The 27,638-nt window shown below is 45.2% G+C and overlaps 1 protein-coding gene and 1 pseudogene across 1 annotated transcript; both read left to right on the forward strand.

Annotated features, from left to right (window-relative positions):
• Window positions 1-727: 727 nt before the first annotated feature.
• On the forward strand, window positions 728-15,794 carry LOC134370829 (signal-regulatory protein beta-1-like). Its single transcript, XM_063087793.1, has 5 exons — window positions 728-788; window positions 2,060-2,425; window positions 7,958-8,278; window positions 8,841-9,173; window positions 15,682-15,794. Exons 1-5 carry the CDS (start codon window positions 728-730, stop codon window positions 15,792-15,794), a joined length of 1,194 nt encoding a protein of 397 aa, XP_062943863.1.
• A 4,120-nt stretch (window positions 15,795-19,914) lies between these two features.
• Window positions 19,915-26,554, forward strand: LOC134370920 (signal-regulatory protein delta-like; annotated as a pseudogene).
• The last annotated feature ends 1,084 nt before the right edge of the window (window positions 26,555-27,638 follow it).

Consider the following 27,638-nt stretch of genomic DNA (forward strand, 5'->3'; position numbering starts at 1 on the left):
AACTTCCAGGAAGCAGATCGATTCCAAAATAGACCAGTTTTCCAAAATAGAGAGAAACACTCCTGTTTCTCCTGTGGCTTCCATTCTTGCCAGGGACTCATCAGTCACTGTGAACTCCAGAAAGTCAAATGCTCTCTCACAGCACAAACTAACCCTGGATTTGAAAGCCAAAAAGATCAGGGGCTGAGTGAAAATAAAAAGCAGAGTCTGAACTCAGAGGAACTTACAACTCTCAGGAATTCATGAGGAAAACTGGGTTATATAATGTGGGAACAAGGGAAATAGAACACTAGAAAGAAAATAAGTTGATTAGTTAACACCATGTTACTACCTCAGGTCACTTTTTTCTAAGGGTTAAAGCAGAGAAGACTTCCTTATTGCACTGACTCAGGTAGACTAGAATCTCCCTCCTGTTTTCAGAAAAAACTGGATAATTTTGGAATCGATCTGCTTCCTTAAATTTCAGTTTGGTTAACTGCTATTTAGCACAAATGACTCCATTTTGATTTGGTCTGGTCTGTTGGGGCCTAGTGCAGGAGCTCAGTCCAAAATAATGGCCTCCCACAATTTTTATTTACCATATCTGTGTGGCTAAAATTATTTCCTCTGTCTTTAGATGTTTACCTGACAAGCTGTGGTGGCCCCTGTTGTGAGCAGTGGCCTCCCACTCTAGGGCATTCCAGTCAACCTCAGAGGGGCTAGCAGCTTTCCTGCAGCTACCCTCCTTATGCATAAGCCTATCTCCTCTTTCAATAAAGCCTTGCTTCTTTTACTGCTGGGTACATTGTTCATTTCTATGACTTTGGAACCCAAGAGCCTAATTCAATCACTGGCAAAAACGGGAAAGCTTTGGGCACCAGAGAAGACTCTAACTGCAAGAAGCAAGCAGACACTGGGACTGTTTTGCTCCCAGGTCTCTGCTGCTGGTTAGTCTCTCGTGGAGACCCTGGCCTAAATTCTGACAAGGCAATGCTTTCTTCTCTTTTACTCTCTTTGTTCCACCTTGTCTTCCTCTTTAAAGTGACTGCTGGACAAATACCGCTTAAACTACTCTCAACCTGGGAGAAGCATGCTCCCTCTGACCGGTGATGGCTTGCCCTGGCAGGTAACTGGGAGAGGTGGGAAGGCCAGTCCTACACCGTGAAGGTGTTGCTTCCCCCTGACTGAGCAGGTTCCCACTGATGGGGGACTCATGACAGTGGTGGGGATTCATTCCCTCCCATGCCACGCAGTGACTGGAAGTCTGGAAGCTACTAAAACTCTCTTTACCTTTCTCTGATTTTCTGAGCCCTCTTCTTGATTGTAACCCAGTAACACCAATTTTCAACTTCTGACCTCCAGAACTGTAAGATAATTTTCTGTTTATTTGAGCCACTAAGTTTGTGGTAATTTATCACAGCAGAACATTAGGAAACTAACAGAACATTCCTATTCTACAGGGAAAAAAATCCCAGAGCTTAAGACAATGTTTTATTTCTTATTTAAGCTACAAGTTCATGGTGTATTGTGAGTCCTGTCTGTCATTGTCACTGAAGATTCCAGGCTGATGGAGCAGACCACATTGTGAGCCTTGTGGATCTCTGTGGAAGAGCAAAGTGGATCCAGAGAGGTTCTTGCAGTTAAAGAACTGGACCCCTCACACTATACCCGTCACTCATGCTCACAACTCAGGGGTACAACAGAGCCACATGGCCCCATCCCATGCGATGTTTCAGAAAGTGCAACACTCCATGAGGACAGAAAGTGGGAAGCCTGAAATACTTGATGAGGCATGGCACTTCTAGATAGGGCACAGGAGCTCCGCTCAGACACTCAAGCCCACACTCTCCCATGTCACTTAACCTCTGTTCAGAAGAAACTGTGCCTCAGTTTCCTCATTTGTAATAGAGTCTCATGTTGGAGGCGTGCTGTGCAGGTTAAATGTGATGACACATGCAATGTGCTGAGCTCCAGGCCTGCTCACGGTGCGCACTCAGACAGTGAAAGTCGCTGTTGATAAGCACTTGGGAAAACACAGGATCCTGGGAGGATGGATGACTGACCGCTTTGTGTTTCCCTCCAGGAGCATCAGGAGAGGAGGAGCTGCGGGTGACTCAGCCTGAGCCATCAGTGTCGGTCGCGGCTGGAGAGGCGGCCACTCTGCGCTGCACCGTGACCTCCCTGCTCCCCGTGGGGCCCATCCTGTGGTTCAGCGGGGAAGGGCCAGGCCGGGAGCTGATCTTCAGTTTCAAAGATGGACAAGAAGTCCACTTCCCCCGGGTAACGCGTATTGGAAGCACCACAGAGAGAGACCGCAGGGACTTTTCCATTCTCATCAGAAACGTCACCACAGCAGACGCCGGCACCTACTACTGTGTCAAGTTCCGGAAAGGGACTCCTGATGTGGAGTTTAAGTCTGGGGCAGGCACCGAGCTGTCCGTGCGTGGTGAGTACGGTGTGGGCCTCCTTTGTCCCCTGGTGTGTGACAGCAAGACAGTAGTGACGCCCTCTGCTCTGTGAGCATCGAGTAGGAAGCAGGTGCAGTGGGTGCTCATTTCCATGATCCGAGTCTACAGACCAGGGATGGCGGCCTGGAGAGGCCACGCTGTGTGTCAGGGCCCCAGGTGGTAAAGGGGACATCTGCACCCCTGGTCCGCCTGCTCCACAGCCATTGCCTTTTCCAGCCTGGCCCAGCCCCTTGGCTGCACAGATGAGGGAGGGGGCAGTGAGTGACCTGCCCAGTCCCAGGTGACCCCTGCCCCGCTGCCTCCAGGGAGCACTTCCCCTCAGGGCGGCCGAGTCTTCTCTTTCCTCAGAAACTCTGAGAACCTTCTGTGAGCCAGGCTGTGCTGTGGATGCTGTGGAAACAACGAGAACGGATGGGCAAACATTCCCCCACCAGCTGACGTTCTCTTCCCTTCCAGGGAGGAGAAATCCATCTAGGGCAGGGAGGAGGATGTGTTTTCTTTATTTCGTCTTCAGAAACCCCACACTGAGCAGATTCCTCAGAGGCTCAGATTCACTGTTTCATCTGCTGGTCCTGGTGGAGGAGATGCCCAGGGCTCGGCGTTTGCTCTGGGTTTGTTCAGAAAGTCACTGAGGCTCCGAGGAGAGCTGGGCCATCCCAGAACGTACTCACCCCAAACAGGAGGTCCCCCGTGTGAGTGACTTAGGGGATCCCCAGTTAAGGCAGCCAAGATGCTCCTTTTGGGTTTCCTGCCATTGACCCAGGATCTGCTCTCTTACTCCCGAATCCTAGAATGTCAGCACAGGAAGGACCTTTAGACCATCCTGCCCAACCCTTTACAGATGAGGAGCCTGAGGCCCAGAGGTGACATATGCCTTGCCTATGGTCACACGACCAGTTAGTGAGGGGATGGGGACCAGACCCAGATCTAATATCAGGCAGGTTCATTCCTGGCCCGGCGTTAGACTCTCTCTCCATCAAAGAGCCTGGTGCATAGAAGGCGCTGAGTAAAGTTTTTTGACCCAAACCACTGACCAGGGAGCCAACATTTCTCTTTTTTATCAGTTTCCCAAAGGTTCAAAATGCCCCTCATATTTACACCCTGAAGCCTGCTGGAAAATCTCTCCCAAATGTGAGCTCTATCATTCCATATCGCTATTCTGCTGCAGTACAGTAGTTCCACCTTATCGACAGTTCTACCTTCTGAGGTTTCAGTTAGCAGAGGTCAACTGTGGTCTGAAAATGTTACATGATTTTGAGAGAGAGAGAGAGAGAGACCATATTCACATAACTTTTATTACAGTATATTGCTATGATTTTCTTACTGTCGCTAATCTCTTTTTATGCCTAATTTGTAAATTTAACTTTATCATTGGTATGTATGTATGGGAAAAAACGTAGTATATAGAGGGTTCGATTTGGTATCATCAGTAGTTTCAGGCATCCATTGGGGTCTTGGAACTTACCCCCACCCTGGCGGATAAAGGGGGACAGCTGTACACAGAGAGCTGATCCATTGTTTACACCTTTAAAATACATCATCATATGAAAGTATAATTTATATTAGTCTCCTGTTGATGGACATGTAAGTTGCTCCCAACCTTGGGCTCTGGACATAGTGCTGCAGGGGAGGTCCTTGGATGTGCATCGGACCACACAGATGGTGATGCCCAAGGGAAGTGGCAATGCTGGGTCAGAGGGTTCCCTCCTGGATATGGTGGCAATCAAGTGTCCCCACAACTCTTGGACACAGGCAGGGAAGGAGGCTTTATCCTGATTTTGTAGGTATCACAGACAAGGACACTGAAGTCCCCAGGTGGTGCATCCCATGTCTAGGCAGTCACGGCTAGAACGTGGCTCAACTGGGACTCAGAACTACTTCTCCAAGTGGCTTCTCATGGCTTCTCCTGTTTGTCATGCCCTCAGCCTAAATGATGCCCTGGAGGAGGAGGGAGGGATGTGGGAGGGGGACAGGGAGTGGCAGCAGGCCAGACGCTGGGTCTCCATCCTGGCATGTTCTGCTCATGCCCAGTGCTGTGAGGGAGGGGCCATTTGTTGCCCCTTTTACAGAGGAGGACACTGAGGCTCAGGAAGTGGACCTGACCTGTGAGCAGGGAGGGGGCCAAGGTCTGAACCCCAACAGCCTGACTCACAGGCCCTGTCTCTGCAGCACCCCATGTGCTTGTCACATGTGGAGAACTGCTCCAACGTTCTCTCCTAAAATCCTGTGTTGTTCTGCTCTACAGCAATAAGCATTAAAAAAACAAAGTGCTGTGGGTGTAAGAGGGGATGGCTTTAACTCCAGACCAAAAAGATTGCACAGACATCTCATAATGTGTGGAACCTGCTCCAAAAGCACGTGTCACATCCGTGCAGCATTTTGACCCTTGTCCTCCTTGTGGTGATGCCACTTCTCACCAAGGAGCATCCATGAAGCAGAGATGGCTTCCTGCAGCCAGCAGACCATGCGCACACCCGCTCATGGCACTGAAGGCCAAGGAAATACCAGACAAGGCATGTCCTAGAGAGCACTGGAGCCCATGGGACAAGAGATTACACTCTCCCCTGGAGTGTCAGGAGGCCACCATCTTACACTGAGAACTACAGGGTAACCAGCCCGGCTTGGGCACCCAGGAGGGAGCTTCTCCCTAGGATTGCTTGACGTGAAGAATCTCAAAGAGAAAAGGGGAGGTGGTGGTCAGTGTCAGGGCTCAAGATGTCGGGGCACTTGCTCTATCGATGGACATGAAAGCAGGGGGGCACAGGAACTGCCTGCTGGAATGCAGTGGGGACAAGGAGACAGTGCCCTCAGTTCTCTTAGCCTCAGTTTTCTCATCTGTAAAGTGGTGATAACCATGGACTCCTTTTAGGTGAGTGAAAAGGATTTGAGGTCCTCCCTGTAAATCACCTAATCACCCCCAAATTGAGGTGTTATTTCCAGGTTGTGTGACCTTGAGTGACCAGTTCCCTTTGTTGAGCCTCAGTTTCCCTATCTGTAGAATGTGGATGATTGTACCAGCCTTTCCAGGATGTCATGAGGACACAGTGAGCCTGGTGAGAGAACAGACCATCAGTAAGCCACGGGGTTGTCACCCCGAGATTGTGCGATCTTGTGCAAGTCTTGGCTTCCCTTGAGTCCTCAGTTTCCCCATCTGTGACATGCTGATCATCATGGCTACCATTTGGCTTGCTGTGAGTTTTGCTTCATTTTTGTCTTGTTTTTGGCAGCTGGCTGGTTCAGGGATCCAATCCCATGACCTTGGTGTTCCCAGCAGCACTCTCTCCCAGACCCAGGCTCCAGCTTAGAAATGTTACTTTAATTGGTTTGACTTGGGCCCAGGCATCTGAAGACAATTACTCCAGAAGACTCCAATACACAGCCAGGGTGAGAACCCTGAGCTAGACATCCTGAGGTGACATAGGAAAAGTTGGTTTGTTTCCCATGGCAGAGGTGCTGCCCATGGTGTCCATGGTGCCAAGGCTTTGAGAAGAGCATTTGGGGTGTGAGTGTTTCAGAATAGCATGTGTGGGGATGGCATGGTCAGGACAGGCCAAACAAAGCCCTGCTCACATCCCACCCTCAGTGCTGGTACCTTCCTGTCTTTAAACAGATTTGTGTCCGAACAGGTGCTGGAATTTCAGTGACACCCCAGATGTCACTGAGAATCTGTTCCCTGCTCCTTTCAAAAACGCTTCTGCCTTTCTCTCAGTAGCTCCTCTGGAGGAAGACGCCTGTGATCTTTTTTGTGTTTTGAAAGCCAATTCACCAAACTTGTTTCCTGAGGGTATTATTCAGAACAGAGTGTAAGAACCATAATTTGGTGATTTCTGCTCCCTTTTTTCACTTGGGTTTTTCATGACAGCTGCAGGGAGCAGGACTTGGGACTTCTCTTGGTGTTTGAGCTCTGGTTTTGTTCTGCCTTCTGACTGCCTAAAGAATAAATACATAATTTCAGAATTAGTAATGACCAGATCGTGTTGTAACAGTGGGAGGTGTTATTCATTAAGCACCTACTATGTGCCAGGCTCTGTGTTTTACAATCATCCTCACTCATCCTACCAAGGTGTGGGTTTTATCCACTCTCGGCCCTGGCCAGCCACGCTCCTCCTGAGCCTCGTCCCATAAAAGGGCTCACACTTGGACCCCCTCACAGGGCTGATAGGAGGATTGCAGAGCTGGGGGCACGGAAGGAGCAGCCAGCTTCAGGCTCCCGAGAAGCCCTGGATAAATGGTAACTGATTCCAGCCTCTCGGCCTTTAGGGATGTACAGGCTGCTGGTGTTCTGATGACTTGACTGATTGAAGTGACACCCCCCACTGTCCCCTCAACTGCGGGATGGGTGTTAGGGAGCAAGTTAAATATTGACAAATGCAAGTATTTGTGATGTTTGCCACCTGGTGACTATTCTGGAATGATTTGGAGGCACCCTTTAGGACCCGTCTGCAGGGGGAAGCTGCCCTCCTTCTTGGGATTCTCCCATTCATGTGCTTGCAGGACCAGGAGGTCCTTCTGCCTGCTTAGTCGGCCTGTGTCTGTGTCTCTTGTCATTAGTGTGCGATTAAGAAATTGACCACCTTTGGCTTTCTCAGCACTCAGTGCTCTTTGTTTTCAAACCAAAACTTACCCAACAGCAGACCCCAGATTCACAAAAGCATTCCTTTGCCCTCTCTCTTTCAAATTCAGGACTTGGCACAGATTAGATGCTACTGGAATAGTTGTGGAAAGAATGAAAAATATGGAGTAAATTCATAAATACCTGAAGGGAGATTTTGGATTTAAGTAAAGTCTAGGTTAAAGAGATTTGTGTTTGTTTATTTTTGTGAAGCATCTTCTGTGTTTGCTCCAAAGCAAAAATGCCTCCATTGCCTCATTTAATCCTGGCTGCAGCCCAGGAAGTAGAAGGGCGGCCGGCTGCCCCATTGCACAGATGATGAGCCAGGATGGGCCACACATCTCCTGGGGTGGCCAGCCTGGTCACAGCTCTCATGGTGGGGCCACTTGGCTCCTTCTTCCTCTGCATTTACTTCTATAAATGCTCTCTCTGAGGTTGGTAAGCTTTCCAGGAAGCCAGCTTGGTGCAGTTAATACCAAGAGTGAGACCAGTCAGTAATTTTGTTTCTCTGCCAAGATTGGTAAGAAATCACCTGGTGCAGGGACAAGGACACTGAGGTCAGGCCTGGAAGCCATCTTCCCCTTCCTCAAGAAGGATTAAAAATAATGTCTGGGGGGCCGGCCCCGTGGCCACTCGGGGGAGTGCGGCGCTTGGGAACGCAGCGGCGCTCCCGCCGCGGGTTCGGATCCTATATAGGAATGGCTGGTGTGCTCACTGTCTGAGCACGGTGCGTGTGTGCGACACCAAGCCAAGGGTTGCGATCCCCTTACTGGTCACAAAAAAAAAAAAATGACAAAAAAAAAATAATGTCTGGGAAGGTTCTTAAGAGTGTCACAAGATTATCGTTAGTGATGGCCATTGCAGTCATCTTTCTTGTGTATAAATCTTCCTATTGCAGCCAAACCCTCGACCCCCAATGTAACGGGCCCTGCAGCGAGGGCCACACCTGGGCAGACAGTGAGCTTCACCTGTGAGTCCCACGGCTTCTCTCCTCGAAACATCGTGCTGAAATGGTTCAAAAACGGGAGTGAGCTCTCAGACTTCCAGACCAACGTGGAGCCCACAGGAGAAAGCATCTCCTACTACATCTCCAGCACAGCCCAGGTGGTGCTGGCCCCCGGGGATGTTCGCTCTCAGGTCATCTGTGAGGTGGCTCACATCACCTTGCAGGGTGGCCCTCCTCTCCGTGGGACCGCCAGCTTGTCTGAGACCATCCGAGGTAGATGACCCCCACACCCAGCCGAGCCCACCCGTGATGGCCAAGCCTGTTTCTCCTCCCTGGCCTGGAACCTAGTTCCTAACCATCCCACCCACCTACACTGTATGTAGATGGGCTGGTCATTTGCTGTCATTTTAATGGCAGCTGCCAGGTGAACACCGGCCATGTGCCAAGCACTGTGCTAGTAGTTTCACTAATTTTACCAATAGCAACTGCAATTATTGAGCACCGCCTCTGAGCCAAGCCCCTATGTGCTTGGTGATTTCATTTATTTTCCTACAGTTATTTTGTTCTGACTGCATGCCGGGGTTGTGCTTGTAGAACTCAGTCATTATTACCCTATTAGGAGTTATTAGTTCTTGTGCACCTACTGTGTGCTGGGCACTATACTTAGTGATTTCATTCGTGTACAATGAGTACTCTCACTGTCAGAGCGCCTGCTGCATGCCTGGCACTGTGCTGGTGATGCCCTTGCCAGGGTGGTGGGAGCTGAGTTACTGAGGCTCTCCTCTGCAATCTGTGTGTGCCATAAGGTCAGAGCTTCTGCCCTGTGCTCTTTCAGTTCCACCTACCTTGGAGGTTACCCAGCTCCCCACGATAGCAAGGAACCAGGTAAATGTCACCTGCCAGGTGGGGAAGTTCTACCCCCAGAGACTAAACCTGACCTGGCTGGAGAATGGAAACGTGTCCCAAACAGAATCGGCCTCGACCCTCCTGGAGAACAAGGATGGCACCTATAACTGGACGAGCTGGCTCCTGGTGAACTCTTTTGCCCACAGGGAGGATGTGGTGCTCACCTGCCAGGTGCAGCATGACGGGCAGCCAGCGGTCAGCAGAAGCCACACCCTGGAGGTGTCTGCCCAGCAGAAGGAGCAGGGCACAGATGCCGCCCCTGGTGAGGCCTCCCCTCCAGGTGACCTGGGTCTTTGTAAATTTTACCTTAATGTTATCTATTTTTTTAAATGTTAAAAGTAGTAGTTGATGCTTATTATGGAATAATCTAGGAGTCAGTAAACAGAAAGAGGAATTTTAACATGAGCTTCCCTCCTTCAAATCCCCCACTCCAAAAGTCACCACTGGCGAGAGTCGGGCACACATCCTGATAGAGCTTCTGACTAAAATATGTATTAAAGTGAGAGAGAAGGGAGGGAGGGGATCGCCTGTTCACAGTGTCCCGCCTCCTGCCTTCTTCACCTACAGTTGTCACTTTTGCCGTTCCTCTCAACCACCTCCCTGCTCCTTGCTTTCTAGCCTCTGCCCGGTCTCTATTCCATGTTAGACTTTTCCATCAGCATCTGTGACCTCACCCCAGCAGGCTCAAGCACCTACCGTGTGAAATTCGGAAAGGGAGCCCTGAGGACGTGGAGTTTGAGTCTGGACAGGCATCCAGGTGACAGTGCTCACAACAAGGACCTCTTCTTTCTCCTCATTTATGATAATGGACCAACAATAATCACGGCTGCTCACTGCACATTTACTACATGCAGAGTTAATCTATGACCTCCTTTCCTGCTTCGACCACCCTGTGAGTTGGGAGCTTTACAGAATGGTAGAGCAGGACTCAGGGAGTAATGCAAGTTGTGTTGACGACCTCTTGCCGTTAGACCAGGTGAATGGTCTAAACTCATCAAAACAGATCTGGGGTTCTGAGGACAGGACCTCTAGCCTATAAGGCAAATTTGTGCTGATTAGAGAAACATTTCTCCTCTGATGGACATTGTCCAAAGACTTAAAGTTGGCTAGAGTCTCCATTTTTGTGACAAAAATATACATAAATTCCCTGTCAGGTAGCAACTCCAGGAGGGGTTCTCTACTGCCGAAGACTTCTCAAAGGCCAGGGTCCTTCCAATACACCCTGTGGTGTAGACCTCCTCTGCTGGGTCAGCACTGGGTCCCGTATATGTCCATGCCCCTGCCCACTGCAAGAGTAAAATATCAAGTGGAGGACACACATTTCACTTCTAATAAAACATAGATGGAAGTTGCACGATCAGGTCCACTGATAACTTAGTCACAGATGCACATCCAGTTACAAATGCACATCCACCCACAATTGGGTGGTCTTATGATTAGGAACTTTTTTCTGCAAACCTGTATCATTACCACTGTTAATAAAATTAACTATAGTTCTCTCATATCGCCTAAAATGGAGTAGGTACTCAAATTTCCCCAAATTTCTTTTACAACTATTTTTTCATATACAAAAATTGATTTAAATTAATCTTTAAATGCTTGGTACAATTTTTCTGTGAAAGCATCTGGGCCTCAAGAAATATTTTCAGAATTTTTAAATTATGAATGCAGTATTTGAATAGTTTAGGGCTATTCAAATCATTCGTTTCCTATTGGGTGAAATGTGATAGGTTGTGCTTTTTGAGGTAATTTTGTCCATTTTTATCTAAGTTGTCAAATTTCTTTGTGCAGAGTTGTTCGTAAGATCCCCTTATTATCCTTTTGATATCTGCAGGGTCTATAGGATAATCTCCATTTCATTCCTGGTGTTGGAAATGTGTCCTTTCTCTTTTTTTCTTCATCAGTTTTGGAAGAAACTTTTTAATATTACTGATTTTTTGAAAGGACCAATTCTTTCAGTGAGTTTGTGGTTTTTGTTTTCAATTTTATTGATTAAACTCTATTTTCTTTCTCTTGCTTTGGGTTATTTTGCTCTTTACTTTCTAGTTTCTTGAGGTGGGGATTTAGGTGATTGGTTTGAGACTTTTCCTCTCTATGTCACAGCTGTGTCTCCTTCTGTGACCGGGGTTGGAGGGGGCCACACTAAGGTGCCTGGCCGCTGTGACCTTCCTCCAGTCCTCAGGTCCCTAGCCAGCCTGCCTTCCTCTTCCACCTCTCGGCCTTCCTCTGACTGCTCCTTGGGATATTCTAGGGTTCATACTTGTAATTCACGGGAGAAGCAGGGTCTGTATGATCTGGACTGACTCATATTTACATTTTAGTCATCCATGCAGCCACTGGGGCTCAGTTGAGGGCTGTCACTGCCGGGTGCCCTCGCTTTGCCTCACATAGCATGCTTGCTCTTGCACTACAGCTGAAAATACTTTTCTGGGTTTTCTGAGTTGGCAGGCTGGAGCAAGATGCAAGATGCCTTATGTGACCCTGTTGCACCCAGATGCCAGAGCCTACACCTGGTTGTCTGTGGGCACCGGCCACTGCAATCCCATGGTCAAAGGGTTTGGCATGAGGATGCACATCTTTTTTGTTCATTTTTATGGTATTGGGTGTTTTTTTTTGTTTTTTTTTTAATTTCCTAAGCTTAATGGAGTTCTCTCTGTAAGTATAGTATAATCCAGAGACATTAATAGAGTGCGGGTTTGTCGGTTTGTTTTGATATCGGAGGAAAGATTCTGAGCCGTCTAAATTTTTTTTTTTTTTTTTTTTTTTTTTTTTTTTTTTTGCCAGTTTTTATTTTTTTTTTATTTTTTTTTTTTTTAATTTTATTTTGTCGATATACATTGTAGCTGATTAATGCTCCCCATCACCAAAACCTCCCTCCCTTCTCCCTCCCCACTCCCCCCCAACAATGTCCTTTCTGTTTGCTTGTTGTATCAACTTCAAATAAATGTTGTTGTTATATCTTCTTCCCCCCCCCCCCGGTTTGTGTGTGTGTGTGTGTGTATGTGTGTGTGTGTGAATTTATATATTAATTTTTAGCTCCCTCCAATAAGTGAGAACATGTGGTATTTCTCTTTCTGTGCCTGACTTGTTTCACTTAATATAATTCTCTCAAGGTCCATCCATGTTGTTGCAAATGGCAGTATTTCATTCGTTTTTATAGCTGAGTAGTATTCCATTGTGTAGATGTACCACATTTTCCGTATCCACTCATCTGATGATGGGCATTTGGGCTGGTTCCAACTCTTGGCTATTGTAAAGAGTGCTGCGATGAACATTGGGGAACAGGTATACCTTCGACTTGATGATTTCCATTCCTCTGGGTATATTCCCAACAGTGGGATGGCTGGGTCGTATGGTAGATCTATTTGCAATTGTTTAAGGAACCTCCATACCATTTTCCATAGAGGCTGCACCATTTTGCAGTCCCACCAACAATGTATGAGAGTTCCTTTTTCTCCGCAGCCTCGCCAGCATTTTTCGTTCATAGTCTTTTGGATTTTAGCCATCCTAACTGGGGTTAGATGGTATCTCAATGTGGTTTTTATTTGCATTTCCCGGATGCTGAGTGATGTTGAGCATCTTTTCATATGTCTGTTGGCCATTTGGATATCTTCCTTAGAGAAATGCCTACTTAGCTCTTTTGCCCATTTTTTAATTGGGTTGCTTGTTTTCTTCTTGTAAAGTTGTTTGAGTTCCTTATATATTCTGGATATTAATCCTTTGTCAGATGTATATTTTGCAAATATTTTCTCCCACTCTGTTGGTTGTCTTTTAACTCTTTTAATTGTTTCTTTTGCTGTGCAGAAGCTTTTTAGTTTGATATAATCCCATTTGTTTATTTTTCCTTTGGTTGCCCGTGCTTTTGGGGTCGTATTCATGAAGTCTGTGCCCAGTCCTATTTCCTGAAGTGTTTCCCCTATGTTTTCTTTAAGAAGTTTTATTGTCTCAGGGTGTATATTTAAATCCTTAATCCATTTTGAGTTGATTTTAGTATACGGTGAGAGGTATGGATCTAGTTTCATTCTCCTGCATATCGATATCCAGTTTTCCCAGCACCACTTGCTGAAGAGGCAGTCCCTTCCCCAGTGAATAGGCTTGGTGCCTTTGTCAAAGATCAGATGGCAGTAAGTGTGTGGGTTGATTTCTGGATTCTCTATTCTATTCCATTGGTCAGTGTGTCTGTTTTTATGCCAGTACCATACTGTTTTGGTTATTATAGCTTTGTAGTATAGCTTAAAGTCAGGTAGTGTTATGCCTCCAGCTTTATTTTTTTTGCTGAGCATTGCTTTGGCTATTCGTGGTCTTTTATTGTTCCATATAAATGTCTGAATAGTTTTTTCCATTTCTGAGAAAAATGTCTTTGGAATTTTGATGGGGATTGCATTGAATTTGTATATCACTTTGGGTAGTATGGACATTTTCACTATGTTGATTCTTCCAATCCAAGAGCATGGAATATCTTTCCATCTTCTTGTATCCTCTCTAATTTCTCTCAGCAGTGGTTTGTAGTTCTCATTATAGAGATTTTTCACCTCCTTGGTTAACTCAATTCCTAAGTATTTTATTTTTTTGGTGGCTATTGTAAATGGGCAGGCTTTCTTGATTTCTCCTTCTGCATGTTCACTATTGGAGAAAAGAAATGCTACTGATTTTTGTGTGTTGATTTTGTATCCTGCTACTGTGCTGAAATCATTTATCAATTCCAACAGTTTTTTTGTAGAGGTTTTAGGCTGTTCGATATATAGGATCATGTCATCTGCAAACAGGGACAGTTTGACTTCATCTTTTCCAATCTGGATGCCCTTTATTTCCTTCTCTTCTCTGATTGCTCTGGCTAGTACTTCCAACACTATGTTGAATAGGAGTGGTGAGAGTGGGCATCCTTGTCTAGTGCCTGTTCTTAAAGGAAAAGCTTTCAGCTTTTCCCCATTCAGGATGATATTGGCAGTGGGTTTGGCATATATGGCTTTAATTATGTTGAGATACTTTCCCTCTATACCTAACTTATAGAGGGTCTTTGTCATGAATGAGTGCTGAACTTTATCAAATGCTTTTTCAGCGTCTATAGAGATGATCATATGGTCCTTGTGTTTGAGTTTATTAATATGGTGTATCACATTTATTGATTTGCGTATGTTGAACCAACCTTGCATCCCTGGGATGAATCCCACTTGATCGTGATGAATAATTTTTCGTATGTGTTGCTGTATTCTGTTTGCTAGTATTTTAGTGAGGATTTTTGCATCTATATTCATCAAGGATATCGGCCTGTAGTTTTCTTTTTTGGTTATATCTTTACCTGGTTTTGGTATCAGGATGATGTTTGCTTCATAGAATGAGTTTGGGAGATTTGCGTCCGTTTCAATCTTTTGGAATAGTTTGTAAAGAATCGGTGTCAATTCCTCTTTGAATGTTTGGTAAAATTCTGCTGTGAATCCATCTGGTCCTGGGCTTTGAGCCGTCTAAATTTTTGGTTCTGTTTTGTCTTTCAGGACCCCATGCTTTCCTCCCTGCTTTTTTCTTTCTCCTTTCACCACTCAATTGCTAAAGAGCACTTCTTCCTTTCTTTTTGCCTTTTCCCCTGAGAAATTATGCCCTTTAAATAGTGCCTGTCCTTTTCATCACTTTTGTCATTTAAAAATATCTCTGCCATCTTTTATTGGGTTCCTACTGATGCTATAAAAAAATCGACACAAACTAAGTGTCTTAAAACCACACAAATTCATTATCTTACATTTCAGGGGACCAGAAGTCTAAAATGGCTCAGCAGGTCTGCATTCCTCCTCGAGGATCAAGGGGAGATTCCCTTCCTTGCCTTTTCCAGCATCTACAGGCTGCCGGCACCCTTGCCTCATGGCCCCACATCACTCCGAGCTCTGCTTCCACCCTGTCGTCTCCTTCTCTTTGTCTCCTGCCTTCATCTCTTACTTATATGGCCCTTGTGATTACATAGACTTACCTGGATAATCCAAGATAATATCCCCATCTCGAGATCCTTAACTTAATCATGTCCACAAAGTCCCCTTTACTACGTAAGTTAACATATTCACAGATTCAGAGGATTCTGTGCCAACTGTTTTAAATCAGGCAAACTTTGACATCCTGTCTTAGGATCTGTGCTCTGCCATGCAGAACTCTTTCCAGTGTTTTCACATGTGCGGGATTAACATTGCTGGTGCTGCCTCCAGATGCCCTCAGGCTCCTTTGCCAGCTGCCCTCCCTTGTTCCCCCTGCACCTGTCCTTGTGGCTGCTGGGTGGGATGGCAGCCCAGGGAAAGACTGTGCACTAGGATTTGGGGGCTTTCTCTTTCGATTCACAGTCATCTGGCAGTTTTGCTTCTTCAAATAATTCTGAGAGCTAGTTTTGTGTACAATTTAATTTTCTTTTTATGGTTTTTCTTAATTTGGGGAGGATACTTTTGGAGGTAAGTAGCTATGCTGCTGCAATTGTCCTTAGCCACCCAGGAATCGACCAATGGCCTCTGAGTGCTGTGACCTTATGTCTCTGTCCCACCTCTCAATAACCACAATGCCCCCATCGGGGTCCCGTCCTGGCATAGCTGGCACGGAGGTTGAGAATTCAGCCTCTTCTGTAGCTCTGCAACTTATACAGTATGTCCAGGGTCCAATCTGGGCTTTTTCTGCAGGAAGTTGGTTCAAAGCTTTAGAGCACTGATGGGCCAGGTAGCTGCAGATGGGGTAAGTGGGGGCCCTGGGAACGGACTCCTGGGTGACCCCTCTAATGGCTCCTCCCGTCCTTTGATTTCCAGGCCGGAGGCCATCTGCTGCCACTCCGCTCCTCGTAGCTCTCCTCCTAGGCCCCAAGGTGCTGCTGGCAGTTGTCGTCTCTGCCGTCTATATGTTCAGGAAGCAGAAGGCCTGACTGTAAGTTGTGGGGAGGGCAGGCCAAGGGCACCCCAGAAGGGCAAGGTCAGCAGGAGTGCCCAGCCCACACGTCACACAGTGTCAGGGACAATGGAGTTTAGAGAAGGTGACACAACCCTCAGCACCCTGGGCAGACTCATGGAAACATCTAAGATGTCCCCACCTCCGCAAGTGGTGGCTGATGCAGAAGGTGGCTAGATCAGGGTTCTCAAGAGTGTCCCCAGAGTCCTAGGGGTCCCAGGAGGAAGTGGGTGGGGGGGGTTGAATGAGGGCAGGTGGGTGGGTGGCCCCTTTGCAGGCCATCTCTGGATTACATGAATGCTAGGCTGTATGGGACTAAAGCCACCCCCATTGCAGAGCAGTGTGGAAAAGCCCAGCTGGACTGCTCTGAGCTGTTCCTGCTCTGACCTTCTGTGTGACTGGGTGGAAGGGATAGGAAGGGGGTCAGGATTTGGGAGGAAGGCTGAGGGGACAGAGCCTTGTCTTAGGGACTGTCCCTCCACTCCCGACAGGTGTCCCAGGAAGTAACAGCACTGGGGACAGAGTAGGCTCTCAGGAAACATTTCTTGAATAATGAGCAGATGAGGAAATGTGAACACTTTTCCCGCAGCTTCTTCTTTCCTCCCCTGCCACATGGGATCCTCCGTCTCTGCTGCCTCCTTCCTTTCTGAGGGGCTCGGCCTGAGAGGATGAGCTGACAAGAAGCTTCCACAGACTGTTCCAGACACCTCTCTCCCAGGACATCTGCCCCCACATGCCCCTGCTGCTCCTGCTCAGTCCTAGATGCCTCCAATCCAGGTCTTCATGCATGGTCCTTAGCAGACGCCATGGGACTGACTCCGGGGACTGACTCATGACACCTGCCTAGAATGTGGGAAACAAGCCAAATCTAGACCTGTTGGGATACGTCTCACCCATGGCCTTGGACTGGCCATGAACCACAGACTCTAGTCCACGCTCTCAAGAGTTATTCTGTCCTCTACATCCCTGTCTACCCCATCTTTCTAGCCTTGCTGAGGTTCTCTGTTGCCTCCTGATACAAGTGAACCCCCATCCCAGTTTTATGAATAAAAAATTATTCTTCTTCCTCTTTGCCTAAGTGTCCCACTCCTCAAACCCAGAAAGTTTTCCTCCTCTCCCTGTGATGGGAACACCAGCCCTTCTGTCATCTCTCGTCCTTCCCAACCGTGGTGCTCATGGTACAAAAGCTGTGACAGTCCACAAGCCTTGGGGTCTTCCTTGATGTCACGTCCCTTTATACCCATATTCAATTCTGCCTTCAAAATGCTGTGTCCTATGGTGAGATGGTAAGTCTGTAACCATACACTCTCTGAAAGATAAAAAAAGAAAGCCTGATTTGTAGTGCTTGCCAATGTTTGCGGTGTAATACTCCCGATATGGCCAATTTTAAACTACCAACAGTGTCACAACCAGATTGCAAACTTCCTGAAAACTTAGCGATTGACTGTCAGGAGCCAGTCCAGGCCTGCTCCATCACCCAGTGACTCATATACCTAATCTGCACAGTTCTCACCCCCACCACGACTCCTGGTCCCAGCCACCCTCATCTCTGCCTGGATCATTGCTGCAGCCTCTGACCGGCTTCCCTGTTTCAGCCACAATCATTCTTTGGAAATGTTAAGTCCAGTCGCATTTCTACTCTGCTCTTTGCCAGCATATCTGCATGGCCCACTCTGTCCCTTCTTCAAGTCCCTGCTCAATGTCACTATATTAAATGCACCCTCTGTAAACCACCCTGTATAAAATATCAATTCTCTTCTCTCACCCTGGCCTTCCAGCTCCTCTTATTCTGATTAATTTTTTCCCTGAGCTGTTATTACCATCTGTATTGTATTAAATAAAGCAGCCCCTGTTGTGTGTGGCAGTACAGGATTGTAGAAATGACTGTGGAAACAGGAACCCTGAAAAGCTATCTCCATAATCAATGGGAAAAATTATTGTTCTGTGACTTTTATAATTTGTCTAAATATTAGAAATTCTCAAACTGTGGGTTACAATTGTATAGGACAACAGCAAAATAAAAACGAAACAAATATTTATTTAGTACAGAGTAATTCAAAACATTAGAATTATTGAGAGCTAAAGTGCTAGGTATCCTTTATCTCTAAGGGAACAATTTAAACATGGAAGGATGGATTATTTATATTTTCTCAAGAGCAATGAAAATCCCCAAGTATTCATGCAAGAGAGGAGCATAAACAGATCTGTGTTGTAAAAGAGACCACTCTAGCTGATGTAGGAGACAGAGATTACAGGGGGCCAAAGAACATGGGGGGAGCCTAGTTCAAAGGTTTTTTTATGTTTTTGTTTTTCATTTAGGCAAGAAATGATGATGAAGATGGAGAAGATTGATTCAAGAGGGATTTAGGAGGTGAATTTAATAGGTCTGGTAATGGGTAGACGTAGATATGAGTGAATGAGTGAGGGAGTGGGACATGGGTCCCTTCCTGGTTGGATCAGTGGCATGGGTGATGGGCCAGTGGCATGGGTGATGGGCCAGTGGCATGGGTGATGGGCCAGTGGCATGGGTGATGGGCCAGTGGCATGGATGCCTGAGCAGGGATGGGGTGGGGGGAGGTCACGTCTATGCATGCAGATTTTGGACTCAGATGTGAATATCTGGGGTATACAATGAAGATGTCAGGAGGTTTCAGGATATATGAGTCTGCATCATGGGCTTAAAGTTACTCAGCTCCTAGGAGGTAGAATCTGGATTTGAACCTGGATTGTATTTGGTTTCAAAGCTGGTACTCTTGGCCATCAACACATTACTACTCACCCTCCAAGATGTTAAAGTCCAGTGGAAGATGAGAAATTCCTGGGGCTGGGAGGAAGGGCAGGATAGATAATGGAAGCTGGAGGAAAGCTCCTGTCCAGTTCTCAGGAAGGGCTGTGAATGAGCGTGGAATTCATCATTCCAGAACACTGGGATAGGATGGTGACATCCCAAGGGGAGGGGGGTCTTGTAATCTACTAATGGATGTTCATCCCTGCTCTGCTTTCTTCTCTTGATCTGACACCTTTCCTGGCCTTGACATCTAGTCGGTCCCTGAGGAGGCAGGAGGGGTCCACCAGGGGCAAGAGAGAAACAGCCATGGCAGACAGTGCCTGGCTGTGGATGCTTGTACATTAAAGGGTCACCAGCTGAGTGTGGACACAAAGTCCTGGACACACCTTTGTATATGGGGGAGCACATTCCAGAGAGGAAGGAGGAGGAGGCCGCCGTGCTGGTTCTTCCATCCTTCTGGGAGCATTTCTTCTGCCCCTCCACTCCCTTCCCTCAGAGCTGGCCCCAGATCCAGCACAGACAGGAGATGCAGCCCCCACCCTCCCAAGCATGTTTCTAGGTATGCTGCTTTCCTTCCTGGAGAGGTCCCTATAGCTCTGCCTCCCCTGAAAGCCCCCTACATGTTCTAAAGCACAGATCATCACCTCTCCAAAACCTTTTTTCAGCCACACCTGATTCCTCTTTAGGAAGGAGAAAGGAAGCAGCTCCCAGTACTGTGTGGAGGGACCCACAGCAAAGCTGGGAGCCCACAGCTGACATTGTATCAGAGGTTATTTTCTAAGTCTGGCACCTCTGGAGAGGAGGGAATGGGCCTCTTGTAAAGTCCAATTCTGTAACCAAGAGGGTGAGGCTAGAGAGATCTCACCACCCTCTGCAGCTGTGCGGCTCCATGAGGCTCAGATGTTGGGCTCATGCAGGAGCTGGAGCCACATCTACCTATCCCCAGGTTGCAGAAGCCCCTGGCCCAGCCCATGTCTTTGGGGCTCCTGGACAGGCAGGTCTGTATGGTTTGGGAGCACCTCTGAGGAGGGATGAGGCTCAGGAAGGAGCAGATGCCTGTGGGTGTCAAACCCCTCAGCCTCAGCAACCTCAGAATCTTCCTGCAGCAACCCCTCAGCTCACAGCAACCTTGCCTATCCAATTCACAATCATGAAGGAATAAGTGTCACAGTCAATGGCCTTTCCACTCATCACAATCCCCTTCCTCTGACATAACGGAGGCAGGAACTGTCCTTTCTCCTCAGAGTTCAGAGTCCAGGGCCTCTCTAGGACAGGCATTCAGACAGAGCAGATGCCAGGGGCCACCACAATGCATGTCCCTGCCTCCTCGCCCCACCTGCCTCTGCCTTCCTCACTGCTGCCCCTGCTGCTGACACTCACGGGTAGGTGGGGCCTTAGGAGATGGTGAGGGGGACTCTCCTCTGTCTGTTTAGTGTGCTCTCTCTATCTGTTCCTGCAGAATTTCTTTCGGGAGAGTTTTCTCTGTCCCATCCCAGAAAAGGCAGTATCTAGAAGACTATGCTGGTGTGGCCCCCAGCTGACAAAATCTCCCAGTGGCCATGTCTGGTCCACATGCTTTTGTTCAGATAATGAACTCACACCCATAGTCACAGGGCTGGACACAGCACCCGTCACAGCTTCCACCCCCCAGCCTCTGGAACAGAGGATGTCTTTTAGATTTATCACCACTACACAAAAGCTACCTGCTCAGTGGAGAAAATAAGTGGTGAAAAACATGAAGTTATAAAGCAAGAAAATACAGTGCCGCCACCCAGAAATAATCATAGCTAAAACTTTGCAGAGGTTTGAGTGCTCATCGAACACTGGCCTGAAGTGGTCACTAGTAGTCTCTCCAGGTTAGTGATGGACGCTGAACCCTGCCCAGTCCTGCCTCTACTGGCTGAAAAATTAAGCAGCCCCGTGGAGTCTGTTCCTCCAGATCAATATCAATTGATGCAGGAAAAGAATTTCACAAAATCCAACATCCATTCATGATGAAAACTCCCAGCAAACTATAAATAGAGGGGGATCTTTCTTGACTTGATAAAAAGCATCTACAGAAAAAACCTATAGCTAACATTATACTTAATAATGAAAGACTGAATGCTCTCCCACTAAGATCGATGACAAGGCAAGAATGTCCACTCTCACCACTCTTATTCAACATAGTACTGGAGATTGTAGACATTGCAGTAAGGTGTTTGGTTGGGAGGAGGAGAGAGAGAGAAAAAGAGATTGAGAGGGAGAAAGCCAAGGCATACAGATTGTAAAAGAAGAAATAATCTGCCTATTTGCAGATGACATGATTGTCTACACAGAAATTCCAAAGAATCTAATAGAGGAAAAAGGAAAAAACAAAACAAAACCCAAAACTCCTAGAGCTGATAAGTGAGTTCAGCAAGGTGGCAGGATAGAAAGTCAACATACAAAAATTAGTTGCATTTCTATGTGCTAAAGACAAACATGTGACCATTCACATTAGCACCAAAAAGGTGAAATGCTTTTACTTAGGTATAAATCTAATAAAATATGTACAAGGTCTCTATGAGGAAAATGACCAAATACTGATGACAGAAATTAAAGAAGAATTAAATGAAAGGAGATCTTCCCACATTCATGGATAAGAAGAAAATACTGCCAAGATGTCAGTTCTTCCTAACTTGATCTATTGATTCAATGCTTTTTAATCAAAATCTGAACAAGTTATTTTGTGATTATTGACAAATTGATTCAAGTTTATATGGAGAGACGAAAGACCAGAATAGCCAACACAATAAATAAGAAGAACAAAGTCAGAGAAGTGACACTGTCTAACACCAACACTTACTACAAAGCTACAATAATCAAGAAAGTGTGATATTAAGGAAGGAATAGACAAATAGATAAGCAGAACAGAAATAGATCCACATAAATATAGTCAAGTGATCTCTGATAAAGCAGCAAAGTTAATATAATAGAGAAAAGATAGTCTTTTCAACAAATGTGCTGGAACAACTGTACCTCTGAATATTTTTTTAAAAAAAGAATCTAGACACAGACCTTACATCCTTCATAAAAATTAATGTGAAATGGACCTAAATGTAACGCACAAAACTGTAACTCCTAGAAGATAACATGGGAGAAAACCTAGATGACCTTGGGTATGTCCAAGACTTTTAAAAAGAAACAGACTTTATTTTTCTTTTAAAGACTTTATTTTTCAGAGCAGTTTTAGGTTCACAGCACAATTGAGTGGAAGGTACATATATTTCCTGTATACACCCTGCCTGTGGCTTGTGTTTTCATTCTCTTGATAGTATCTTTCATGGAGCAGAAAATTTTAATTTTCATTAAGTCCAGCTCATCAATTCTTTTTTTCATGAATCATGCCTTTGTTGTTGAATTTAAAATGTCAAATCTCCCACAGGCTGGGGGAAAATATTTGCAGAAGACATATACGGTAAAGGACTCTTCCCCCAAATATACAAAGAACTTCTTAAAACTCAACAGTAAGAAAAGGAACAACCTGGTTTAAAAGTAAGCAAAAGACCTGGACACCACCAAAGGAGATAGACAGATGGCAGATAAGAGTATGAAAAGATGCTCTCACCAACTGAGTAAAAATAATAAAGTTGTATCAGTAAAAAGCCAGGAATGTAATAAAGTCATGATGCATTGACCATGGTCCACAATAGTTATGACCTTGCAGCACGAAAACAGACAAATTAGAGATCTTCAACAAAAGAATAGAAAAGTGTGTACATACCTGGAAAACATTAGTCTCTCTTGAAACTTACAATGAACGAGTACTGAAAAAAAATGTTTAGGTTACTAATAGCTACCAAAAATGATTTGGGTATAATCGTGAGGCTAAGAGAGCAGCATCCCACGATTGGCATGGTACAATATGAACAACTCCAAGGAATTCTTCCATGATGCATGTCAAAGCATCCTTGAAGCACCTCACCATGGATAGGAGAATACACCAAATGAATAACAAGCATGTTTTGACCAGATAACCAAAATGGCAGCAGAAATGAGGAAAGCCATTGAAGTTGTCAACTTGCATTAGTGACTAACAGTGATCTGAGCCTGAGGAAGAGCTAAAGAGCTTCTGGATTTATGGGTTTCTTTTACACAGCTCCTGAAGGTCTACTAAATCAGTGCAGTAACAGAAAAAATCACAACCTTCATGACCCTTTATTTTGTTTTATATACTATGTATGGATACAGGTAATGACTTTTTTACAAGACAGTAACAGAAATGCATAGTTGATGGTCATAGACTTATCTAATAAAACATGATTGAAAGGAGGGAAGTTAAGCCATCATTAACAGGTGAGCAGAGGAAAAGATCTCACAGCATTGACTGAGTATATCCAGCTGTGCTGGTGGCTCTTGAATACTTGAATACTCCCAAAAATTGTTTACAAAGAATTTATAGAAGTGGTTCCATTGTAAAACTACAAATTTTATTTTAGATTTATTATAAAAAATTCCCATTCTAAATGTTACCTTTCTATTTAGTGTCAAGGTTAACAAAGGCTTTAGTGATTTCCTATCCACCTTCCCATTGATTTAAATTAGTTTAAAGAAAAGTCAGCTTAAAATATATATATGAATGCTTTATATGCATTATAGTCAAAAGAGGTGATTTAATTATAACTGATGTACTAGAATTGATATAATTGTCCATAACTTACTTAAAGTGGAGAAGTGCATAAAATATTTCAGGAATTCTCGATTTACTTTGAAATCATTGTACCTGAGCTACATAATGCCTTTAAAGACCAGCCAGAGAGGAGAAAAAAATGTCATATTTACCAATGCATCAAAACCAGAATTCCTGTTTCTACCTTGCTGTATAAAATTTTACAACTTGGGTCGTAGTATTGCTTTCTCTACCTGTGGCTCCCAGAAACCTTCGTCTTAAATAAAGACAAACCAATAGTCACAAGGAAATTACAGATTCATTTTTTTTCTGAATGTACTCTTGGGTTCCCTGTGGTCCACATAACCTGTCAAGTTTTTAAAATCTTTCAGAAGAAAGGAAGAGGTGGGGAGTCATCGGATTTAGAAGTATTAGTTTTTGTCTTTTCTTTTCCACAAAAATATCAAGGTTATAGGACATACATCTTTTTTAATTGCCAAATTAAGAAGCACTCTTTAACAAAAATTGAAACCTAAAGTTTTCTCACTTTGTGCTAATTATAGAAAAATGATAAACCTGAAGGAGTGAAAATAAGTTTAAATATTTTATATAAAGATGCATATATATGTATATAAAAGGAAGATACCTTTAAAATGCTATGAATAGAAAATTCTTTTTTCAGGATGCTCTTTGTTGGAAAAATATTAAACATGGAAATACATTATTATGCGTGATTTCATTTATTGCTAAAATTTAAAATCTGACTTTCACTTTAGGATTTTTCTGTCTTAGGTTTGTGAACAGGAACCGAATACGGCTGCTTAAAAAGGGGGTAGGCTAGCGCTGGCCTGTTAGCTCACTTGAGTAGAGTGTGGTGCTGATAATACCAAGGTCAAGGGTTCAATATCCTCACTGGCCAGCTGCCAAAAAAAAAAAAGTTTGCAAATTAGACAGCCAGGGATACAACTGGCTAAAAAGTAAAAAAAAAAAAAAAAAAAAAAAAAAGTCAGGGTGAAGTAGGCTAATGGTCCAAACACTAATAGATACTAATCCTATTGTAGGACTTAATTAGTATTTGATAAATAAATGGCAGAGTTATTATGATTTGCTACTTTTCTATTGATTTCAAAGAAAAGATCTCTTAATTTAGGACACATTAATTCTAATAGCTTTCATCCTGGGTAGGAAGTGAGAAAGGAAATGAACTAACTGCACAGCTGAGATTTTCTCCCAGGCATCTCTTCTCTGTCAAGCCCAGGTCTGGACACACCCTCTAAGGAACTGAATCACTCTGAGGGTCCCTGCTCTAGTCAGCCCTCATGCAGGTTCTCCGCCTCCAGGGCCAACACTAATGACTTCATTATAAACTTGATTACTTCTGTGAAGATCCCATTTCCAAATAAGGCTGGCTGACTTTTCCAAGGTTTTAGGCAAATGCACTGTGTGTATAATGACATCCTCTGACTTACAGTCACAGATGCTTGCAGCTACATCTCAGCTCCAGCTTCAAGATGGAATGTCAACATGGGTGAAGTGAGCCAAATGCTTGATATCTCCTGAGCCAAAACAAAGGGCTCCTCAGGCAGGCAGTATCTCTACATGCCTACACAATTCCCCTTACCCTCCCATTACCAATAGCAATGTGATTGGGACCAGGTAGCAGGTCCCTGAGTGGTCACTACAATCCAGTCTGGGACCACGCTCCTCACACAAGGCAATGAGTGGATGTGGTCTCCTACCATGGCCTGGTGCTCCTGGTAGGAATTGTGAGACCAGAAGGAGGGGTCTTGCAGACCACCCTCTCCAAGGTCTTTTTTGCAGAAAGCCATCCAAGAGGGGCTGAATCACCCTCCTGACACCTGAGCTTTCCCAGGTCTGCCCTGAAACCTCCACTCCCAGCTCCACTTTTCTTTTATTTCCTGGGGACAACCACTGTTGCCTGTTCCTTAATACCTACGAATTAATTTCATGAAATACAGTGAGATTAGATGTCCTTCTGTGCTGTGAGGAAAACTGACCTTCTCCAATAATGTTTCCCTTGAGTCCAGACCATTCCATGACATCCAAACTGCCACGGAAACCCCACAGATTTTCCTCAAGCTGAATAGTGTGAATGCAGGCTGCTTTCCTGCCACCCTTCCTGGCTTCACCAGCCAAACGCTCCCTTTCACCCAGCCTGCTCCTTAGGCAGCCTGTGGTTTTGATGACTTGCCAACCTGGAGAGAAGAGATTATTACCAGGACCTGACACAGTGTGGGGTAGTGATGGTGGTTGTAGTGGGAGGGGAAAGTAGGGTCCATGGAGGACCTCCACGATTTTTGGAGGCCCTTAAGGCTCTATTGTCTTTCTGTTGAGGAGAGGAAACTGTCCCTCTCTTCCTTCTTACCTCTTGAAGATATTAAGCAGTGGAGACATACACTGTTGCCATGACGGCCTCCTCTATCTGTGCTCTCTCTTGACTCCCCCTCTACACACCTCTTGGCACTAATGTCTCCACCAATCCAGTGGCTGGTCAACATTCAGAGGACAGATGAAAGCCAATCCCAAACTCACTGGAGGTGTGGGGTGAGTGAATGGGACTTGCACCCAGCTCCCAAGGTATTGAGTGACTCTAGGCATTTAGATGGATAGTGGGACTACTCTCTCTATGAACACTACCCATTGAAAACGCCCACCCTCTCCCTCCCTTCCTCCTCTTACCTTGGTTAGGGGCTGAAAAATGGGACTGAAGTGGTGATGCACAGACTGAATCTCCTCTTTCAGCACTAAGGGGAGGAGGTGTCCCCACCTGCAAGGGCTTCTCTATACTCAGTGTGTGGGTCTTTATACATGTCATTAAAAGAATTAATAAATGAGGCCCAACCATAACCTACATTTAAGCTTCTCACTCCTACCTAAGCCAGGGACAGGGAAATGAGAAATGATTTTCAGTTTCTTTCCAGACACCACAGATGAGGCGTTCCGGGTTCTGAGATATGACAGACTGTATCAACTGGGGAGACAATGACCTTGAGTTGCAGTGTACCAGATACATTCCTGAATGGACCCGTCTCATGGTTCAAGGGAAGTGGACCAAACCGTGAATTAATCTACAATTTCAAAGGAGGTCACTTTCCTAGAGTAAAAGCAGTTGGAGGCACCATCAAACCCGACAGCAGACTTTTCCATCTGCATCGGTGAAATCTCTCTTGCAGATGCCAGCACCTACCATTGTGTAAAGTTAATGAAAAGAAAACCTGATAAGGAGTACCAATCAGGTCGGGGCACCCATGTGTCTGTTATTGGTGAGTATGTCTCCTACATCTCCTGGTGTATGTAGGCCCCAATGATCTCACAAGGAAAATTACAAAACAACTAAGTGGGCAGAGCAGCAAGAGATCAGGCTACCTAGTATAAACTGTGGACTCTGGGTGGTTGTGATGTGTCAATGTAGGTTCATCAATTGTAACAAATGTACCACTCTGGTGGGGGATATTGAAAGTGGGGCACTGAGGGAGGCTGTGCATGTACAGGGGCAGGAGGTATATGGGAAATCTCTGTAGCTTCATCTTTATTTTGCTGTGGACCTAAAACTACTCTAAAAAAATAAAATCTTTAAAAAGAAGTAGGTCAGGCAAAACAACATGAAAACATAATGCACAAAGTAGAGATGATAGTAGTCCTTAAAGAGAGAAAAGTCAGTAGAAAAATATGGTTCTAAAAATATGATTTCTGGAGCTAAAATAATGTGATTCCCCAACCAAATAACTACAGAGGTAAATTAATGGATATGATAAATGTCAACACCTGAACTAGTGGCCTAGACTATTAATATAAAAATAATTAAAAATGCGGAAAAAAAAATTAAAGATGAATTCTGTTCCCAGTAAGGGTGGACCAAGTGGTTGGTTTGGACCAATCTTAAAATGTAGAACAGCTATAAAAGTGGAACAAATATATATAAAACATTTCTGTAAAGATATCAGAGAACAATCAAGGGGATGATTAATGGTGGGGTTATTACATGAGAAATAAGGAAAGGATAGAGAAGTTACAGTGTCATTTGGAGCCACATTTCTCCTAGAGATGTGTGCAAATTTGGGAGGAAGAGACTGAGAGTCTAAGAAGCTGAGCAGAGCTTCCAAAAGTTTCTTGAAGCTGGGGGTTTAGCAAGTGGAATTCAAGGTTTGCCAAAGAGGAGGGCACTAGTAAACTCCTCAGGCTTTGGATACAGACCCTAAAAGGTTACTTTCTAGGACTAAAGTTGAACTCCAAATAGACTAGCAATCACAGGGATTAAACCACAGCTTTGAATAATCTCAGTCCCTAATTGGATTAACATGATACTGACCTGTTATGGCCCATATTCGAGACACCATCTAGAAGCAAACACAGAGAAAGATAACATTCATCCAAGAGAAAGA

The sequence above is a fragment of the Cynocephalus volans genome, chromosome 1, assembly GCF_027409185.1.
Source record: "Cynocephalus volans isolate mCynVol1 chromosome 1, mCynVol1.pri, whole genome shotgun sequence".
Lineage (NCBI taxonomy): Eukaryota > Metazoa > Chordata > Mammalia > Dermoptera > Cynocephalidae > Cynocephalus > Cynocephalus volans.